Source organism: Strigops habroptila, chromosome Z (genome assembly GCF_004027225.2).
Source record: "Strigops habroptila isolate Jane chromosome Z, bStrHab1.2.pri, whole genome shotgun sequence".
Taxonomy (NCBI): Eukaryota; Metazoa; Chordata; class Aves; order Psittaciformes; family Psittacidae; genus Strigops; species Strigops habroptila.
The window spans coordinates 19,259,577-19,267,936 of record NC_044302.2 but is presented as its reverse complement, the minus strand read 5'-3'; the positions used below and the strand labels follow the sequence as shown (position 1 = coordinate 19,267,936).

General features: G+C 36.7%; 1 protein-coding gene across 1 annotated transcript; it reads left to right on the top strand.

Annotated features, from left to right (window-relative positions):
* The first annotated feature begins 540 nt into the window (after positions 1-540).
* Positions 541-7,717, top strand: LOC115619749 (leukotriene B4 receptor 1-like). Its single transcript, XM_030512536.1, has 2 exons — positions 541-604; positions 6,115-7,717. Exon 2 carries the CDS (start codon positions 6,324-6,326, stop codon positions 7,332-7,334), a length of 1,011 nt encoding a protein of 336 aa, XP_030368396.1. The 5' UTR covers positions 541-604; positions 6,115-6,323; the 3' UTR covers positions 7,335-7,717.
* The last annotated feature ends 643 nt before the right edge of the window (positions 7,718-8,360 follow it).

The following is an 8,360-nucleotide window of genomic DNA, read 5'->3' as shown; positions in this document are numbered from 1 at the left end:
TCAGCTGTAATTGGCTAGATGTCAGAGAATATATGCTGCAAGTATAGTCACATATAGCTTGTTCGCCCCTAGGCTTTCATCAGAGACAAGACACTGGGCTACAAGGACTTTCTTGTCTGACTCAACCGCATAAAAAGTAAGAATGCCTAAACCCAGATCATGCTGTTAGGCTCAAGAGTCAAATGTAGTGATAATATGAGATCAGATGACTTTAGTGTTTATTAGCTTTATATTAAAATCTGTAAATAATAAGATTTTTGACTAAGAAAATGGTACTAGCACTTTCTGCCAATGAAAACACTTGCTTCATTTAATGAAGTTATTATTCACAGCCATTTGTAATATTATATATAAATTCTACAGAAGCAATAGCTTACATTACATAATGATAGAAAGTTACCTGTGCCTGGAGACTCTGTCTCTCACTTTTCCCATACAGTGTTTATGTGTTTAGTAAATAGCTGTTCCTATAGCTGTGTGTGACATCACAGAACCAATTCTGACTACGTTTTATTTCAGATTAAGAATGCTTGGATAAGACCATTCTGAAGACCAACATGGTACAACGTGAAAGCTTTTCCAGCTATGCTGAACAACATACCAGGTATGGTAATTACTGAGTGGCTGAGGGTGGAAGCATTTGTCTACAAGTTTCTTTAGCTAACACACCTATGTGGCTGCTACAGAGCAGAAGAAAATCCTTATATTCCTCATAAAATTAGTACAGTCTTTCAATTTTCAGCACAATTAGCCAGCCTTCTGATTAAGTACACAAAATCAAGACTTTGTGTCACAATAGGGCCCAAGCAAGTGGCTTAATGCTCATGTATTAAAGGAATTAAATAAGACTCAGAAGCAGCTCTAATCTGCTGAGCAGGATTGTTTCACAACATGAGAGCTTGCAACTTGATCTGCTTTTCAAAGAAACTACAAGAACACACTAATGGAAACTACACTGAAGGACCCATTGTTCATATCATTGCCAAACTTTCCAAACTTTGTTACTTCAGGGGTGTAGAAAATTTAATCAGATTCCAAGTTACTTTTGGTTCAGAGGGAGCTGCCCTTACTGTATTAGTTGCAGCAGAATGTACTGTTGAAAGTGGACATATATCAAAACAGAAATAAAAAAGCTACAAATACGAGTATGTAGAAAATAACATGATCTACAAGACAGAAAAGACATTGTGATTTTTATCTATGAAGTTAGCAATAAATCAGAAACAATATTGAAATTTAAGTCACAAATATCTGAACTTCTTACTCAAAAGAAGGTCTCAGCCTTCTGCATGTGCAGAGAAAGGCTATACCTCCATGGCCTGCAGTCTTGGCCAAAAAACCACAGATGGTTCCCCAGTGCCGCCCTGTGTTGAAAATACATAACTACATGGACAAATCCTTTTATATAAGTGTATGCTATAGGAAATAGTGTATGCCTGGTTTATGTGCAAAATGACAGCTAACATCTGTTGCTGCAGTTCATGCAAAGCAAAGTATGGGTTTGGGTTTTTTTAATCACAGGTCCTTCACTAAGAGGTGCACTGCTAAAGACTTTCATTACACTGCTGAATAACAAAACAGGATGTTGGTCCTATAGTAATATGATCTTTACATGCAATCCCAGCAAATGAGGTAGGAATGGCAGTAGATTTAGCTAAAGAATAAGGAAAAATCAAGTAACATTTGGCAGCAAATCGTACAAGCAGTACTTATCATCAGTAATTTATTACTCAAAAGGAAGAGTATGTAAACAATGTATTTAATTTACCCAGTAGCGATTGTGGTGCCAGATATGCTTGTGTAGATAAGGATTTTGGCTAGCAACAGTTTGTATAAATACAAATAACAACTTAGTGATAGCTGATTTAGAAAGACCAGAGTCTTTTCTTAAATTGTAACAAATCTATGCATTTACTGTTTGAACTATAAATAAAAGGAAATTTAAACTATGTACATTCATGATAATATTGAGAAAAGATATTTAAATTTCCCCATAATCTCTGCATCATTGTTATTCATGTTCCTGCCTGTAGTCAGAATTGTAAATACAGTTTTCCACTATCTTAATTAGCACCTCTCATGAACCTGATATGTCTGTCCAAGGAGAATATTTCACCATATATTTGAATAGTTTCACAGCTGCTGGAAACCTGTTCTGGTTGTTTGTGATCATTCTGTTAGGGTAAGAAAGGTACCAGTATGTAATCATGTGCTTGTGCACGTACATCAGGTGCCTTGTAAGCACTGCTCCTATCACAAGTTCTAAAGCAGTTTTCCCTGAACATAACAAACAGGAGATCTTTTCTCTGGCCAGTCTATAAACTATAAAATTATCAGTATTTGCTACTGAGCTGACTAAGGGGAATAATTTTATAACATTGGAAGACTGATTAACAACAACGCACATGGAACAGAATCTTCCAAACTTTCTATTTATAGTGCAAGGTACACATCTTTTATTACGTCCTGGAACTGATCCTGGGGTAGCTCTTCACTAAGTTGTTTTCTCTGGTGATAAAGCAGCACTGAGAGTGTTCTCATTTGTGCTTGCTGCCTCATGGGCTGCTGTCACAAGCAGTGTTTGCAAGACCTTAGAAATGTCTGGTATGTGCTTTTTCCCACACTGCACTTACATTCTCAGTCACAGAGCAAAGACATTATTAGCTGCTGCACAACACCATGAGATCCCATGTATACAGGAGACCCTCCTGTAGTCAAGAAAGCAACATTTACGTGAGCTATGCACTAGACCATAATTTTCTGATGAGAGCAAAGTGTGCCACTTTCACACTGTCATTAACAGCACCATTGAATCGAGTTCATTGTAAGCCAGCGATGCCAATCCTGCAGATACTGTCTTGTTTCAATAGCTGAAGAACAAGCGGGTTGAGACTAGTCACTTCCTCCCTTCAGCATTAGGAGGCAAACAAGGTTACTACCATCAGTTTGCAGCATCTCAGCAGATACATGACACTTGGTGATCATTATCCTACATTCACAAACATCCAGGAGATCCTTCTGAAGAAAAAAGTGGAGAGGCTTTATAAAGTCTTTTTGGTACAGCTATTCACACAAGGTACGCAACACATTTCCCATGCATCAGCTACTCTGTAAATTGTTACAGGTGTGCTCTTACTGCAGGGAGGGGTGATGCACTTTGAGCAGAGGCTGCTACCTTCTCAGCATCTTGAAGTGAAATTCTGTTTCTCACAATAAATATGGAAGAGCTGGAAATATCAGTTATAATTTACATTTAGTGGTCCAAACACAGCTGTCTGAAAATGCTTGGTAGTAGTGTAAATTACAGATCATCCATGAGAGGGAAGCTCATGCATGCATACAAAGAAAATTAAATCATTAAAGGGATGACTGAAACGTGCCCCTAATATATAAAAATCAAATTCTGTTTTAAATGTTTTGTTAGCAGTAGCACAGACTTGTTGAACTTGGAAAGTTTACAGAAGTTGTTCACCAATCTCAAGGTAACACACTTAAAGTTTGGCATGTTGATGACTGAATTGTTACACTACACATATGTATACACACAAAAAACTTCGGATTTAGACCTTTTTGTTTATAAACACAGAAATGCAGCCTAATTTCACTGCTGTTAATAGAATTAGACCAGGGCTTATGTGGTCAAAAGTCCAACTGCATGTTCATGCTTTAAAAGCCCCACCCACATTTGCTCACTAGAATGAGTAAGATACTGAGTTGTTCAGCCACTGGCATGTTCAGCATGTTATTGAACATACTACACTGCTCACGTTGTTAATGGAAATATTTGTTAAATTTGCCATAAAGTTCATGTACTACTAGTGTAAATTTGACAAGTAGCGGTCAGACACTTCTAGAGAATATCAAAGACAGCTTACAAACAGTCTGAAGTTTTCACAGAGATCCAACATTCAGAGCTCTTCAGAGACATGCTCTCTAGCTAATATTAACTCTAACACCTGTGATATTAAGTCTAATAGCCTGTCTTCAGAGTCTTACACAAGGAAGTCTTAGCATTTTAACACCTGTCTAGGATTTTTTTTTTAAAAAAGACTCCCAGGCTGTTGCTGAAATTCTGCTATTCCTTTGTTTTCTTGTCTAAATGAAAGATACAGCCAGAAGCAGAGGTCATCTGGCAAGCAAACTTTGATGAAGTGGAGAAACATGTTTCTGAAAAATGAAGTGACAGACGCTTCAGAAGTTCAACCAGATCCATACACCACTGAATTAGAACTATACTAAAACCGGCACCAATAGGTGTGCAGACAAAAGCTCTTTGCCACCAATAATAAAGTTTCAAAGAGGAAAATCTTAGAGGTGTCACAGGAAAGTACAAGTTTTCTTAGGGATCCTTGATAGCACAAGGGTTGTAGTTACAACTAAAGCGTTACTATGACATAAAAAATTTAATTACAGCATAACTGATTGTTATCTACAATTTCTAGCAGATAGCATAGCTTATTGCGACACAGAATTTTGAGCAATTATGGCTTTCAGTTAAGCAGAATGTCTAATAATCAGTACAGCTTCCTTACAATCTAGAGTCTTTAGTTACCTAGGCTTTTAGATATGTGGGTCCTCTGCAAACTAGGTCAAATTCTTAATAACGAGTGTGTGATACAATAATAATAATAATAATAATCATCATCATCATCATCTAGATTGAGAATTTACCTAAAAGAACCTGCTTGTCCTGTAGCATTGGGGGACAAGAGATACTGGGCATCTCTCCTTGATTTTGTTTTTTTCTAACAAAAATCTGCAACTTAGTTCAATCTCTATATGCCACTGCCAATAAACAAATACAGAGCTCTTCCAAAGTTACTTTTGGAGAAATAATGAAGTGTATAAAGGTGATTTCACTAGAAGAAGAGACATTGCCCATCACTTCCCTTCATTAGTTAATTTTCACAAATGGTTTTCAGAAATTCCCTTTAGAATACAAACTACTGATTTGGGTTTTTCCCCTACCCAATCTGTATTAAATGCAGTTAAAAATAAAAGGAACTGGAATCAAGTAACAGATTAAATCAAAATTAAAATATTTATTACAGAAATAGCATTTTGAAGAGATAATACTAGACTTTAGTGGAGTTATTGTGGATTTGCTTTTGATCTCATTATACTCTTATGAGATCAAAACCAGCTAAGCTTATTTGGGCTTGGTGGTGTTGCAACCCTTTTTCCATTGTGAAAGATACTTTTCAACTTAATATTATGCACTACATTTGCCAGGTTTGTAAAATTCTACCCCAGCACTTAGGGAAATAATCTGTAACACAATCTTAAATTTGAGAGCACTACACATAATTTCTTCTGTGAATCTTTTTTATGGAAAATACCCATCCAGTTTCACTTCTGTGACGCTTGACCATTTCTGTATGTGCTGCTGGTTTAGTTCCTCCTTTAACCTTTTAGAAATGAACTGCAAAAGAAGATGTTTTGACATCAGGATAACAAAATATTTTCATTTTCTCTGGCCAGACACTGAAGAACTTAGCATTCACACAGGATTTACCAAGTTGCTTAGGAGATAAAGCCATAGCCCATTGCTAGTTCAGAAGGAGGACAATGTAATGCGTTTTCTCTCTGACATAGAACATTTCCTCCTATAACCCTATATCCAGACTATTCTGATGGTTATTGTTTGGCTAAATGACTGCAGTTTCCCAGAGCATTAGAGGTACAACTCCCTCCCACTTTAGTGTACCAGCAGTGTCTCACTGTAGGAAAATGTTGATTTCCTTTATGCCAGCATATTTCTAAAGCATGTTCAACTGTGTTCTGCTGAATTAAAAAAAAAGATGACATGAAGGCACATTTTTTATGCCTTGGGATAGAATTTCATGTCAAACGTAATGCACATTTGTGATTTATCTGCCACCCCTCTTTTCTGACTTTCATAAAGTGTTAAGTTATTCATATGAATGAGTAGAATAGCATAAAGAGGGCTGCTTTCTCCTCATAACTGTTGATTAGATCAGTAACTTGAAAAAAGTAGCAAGCTTCTTTTGGAAGGCCACCGGCATGCTGTAAAATCTGCTGAAGTACAATGGGTGTATAACTAAAAGCAAAGTCAGATGCTGCACTGTATTTTTATTTTTGCTTTGCATGCAGAAATGCACAGTCTTCCTGAACAACAGGAACTGCCATATGCGGTCAGATGTTTGTAAGTGTGAGCATTAAGACGTGAGCTCATGTGCCATGTTAGTCTTCAGAAGACCAGTTAAAGAACTTTGGAGTAGATCACTAATACCTACAGAATAAAAGCAGGGCACAAAGTACCAAATATATTGGCGACCAAGAAGAACTGAAGGATTTCCAGCATGAATCAAGCTGAGGAAAGCAGTATGCACTCGATGTGGAATATTGTGAGGTCAGTAGTCTGCATAATACTAAGCTTGTCATTTATTATTGGGACCCCTGGAAATTGTATCGTCATCTGGACTATTTGTACCAAAATGAAGCAAGCATCTCCTTCAGTCCTGCTGATTTTGAACCTGGCCATTGCAGATGTCCTTGTACTGGTTACTTTACCAATTTGGATTTACTCCTTTGCTGACTCATGGGTTTTTGGAGTCATCTTCTGCAAAATACTGGTTTTCATTATTTACTGCAGCATGTATGCTAGTATATTTCTAATTACAGCACTGAGCTTGGAGCGGTTAATGGCTGTCTTCTACCCTTTCACCATTCAAAGGTACAAAAGGAAACAAAAGATTGCTTTAATCATGTTCTTCATTTGGTTCCTCTCTGTTACTTTTGGCATTTCTGTCATTCCATTTCAAGAGACAGAAGAAATGAATGGTCAACTACTATGCACATGTCGCAACTACTCTTCTAATGGACAGAAAGTGTCATATCTTTTGCTGGAGACTCTTGCAGGTTTTGTAATCCCTTTTTTAATTATTTGCACTTGTTACATGTGTGTTGCAAGAAGAATAAGCAGAATGACTTACCAATCTAAGCGGCGATCGGAGCGGCTCATTGCCAGCGTTGTGGTGGCATTCATTTTATGCTGGTTCCCTCATCATCTCTTTAACATCCTAGATGTTATTTCAATTCACATAGAGCTCTCTAATAAGGAAATGTCTTTGGCATTGGATGAAATTGTAGACAGAGGAGTGTACATCTCTGGAGCACTTGTATTCATCAGTAGCTGTATTAACCCTCTACTTTATGCTTTTGCTGCACGAAGATTTCAGAATCACCTGAGATTTACCACGATATCAAAGCTGTTTGAACAGATGAGTCAGACTGTAACAGAGGAAGACAAGAGAAAAAGTGTGGTTTTAACCAGACAAGAAGATGCTTTAGTAAGCACAGAAAATCTCTAACAAGGACCATAGAACCCTAATGAATAATGTGATTCTGTGTCCTTCCTTCAGTAGTCCTTTCTTCTCATACTCTCAGTTTCCTTTACTAAGCAGTCCAGGCAAAGCTAGAGACAGGTAAAAGTTATTAGGGTTTATTTTGTGTGTTATAAAAGAGTAGGCATTGACAACCTAGTTCAGTTCTTAAGTTAACATCTGCATCCTGAAATTAGCGCTGGTGCTGAGACTCTCAGCAAGGTGGCTAGAAGGTCAAAGTGTAAGGAATACAGCATTTTTACTTTCCATTAAAATTATCTGTGATTTCTAGAAAGTCTGTGTTCAGGAAACAGAAAAGGACTGTGTGTGGAAAACAGAAGCTTTGAAAGTTTAAAACTAAGTTTTCTTTCAGAAAAACAACTGTTAGATGATCAAAAATGCTTATATAATCTAGAGTTTTAAGAGACCATAATTAAGTTCTTGTTATGGGTAAGAATGGTTTCAGAATATATTAATGGCACACAAAACTTTTCGGTAGATGAAAAATAAAGTTATTTTTATTCATTGCTTAATTTAGGTTTGAAAGTAGTAAAGGTTGTTTACACAGTCAAGCTCATTTACTGAATTATGTTGTCTTAATAGGTTTTAACAAGTATAATGTGAAATGTGACATGACCTTTCAGAAAAACAGGTACACATACAACACAGAATTCTGTGTCAAGTTGATGCATTTGATGTCAAATGCATTCCCTGCTTCGGTGGCAATTAAACTTTTGATGTATTAAATATACATCCTATGAGTATCCACAAAAAGTTTGATTCAGTTAAGCTTCCAAGATGTCTGTTAAATTATGGAGGAATTGTATCAGGCTCTCGTGGGAGGGAAGGTGAGATTCTTGATACTATTTTTTATGGGTCACATAATTATGGTAGCAGTAAAAAGTGTCAAATATCATATGAACTTCACCTTGCAAATAAAAGCATTATTTTTTCTTCTCTTGTGGAATAGAGTGAATAAGAAACCAATAAATTTAGCACTGGCAAGGACCTTGT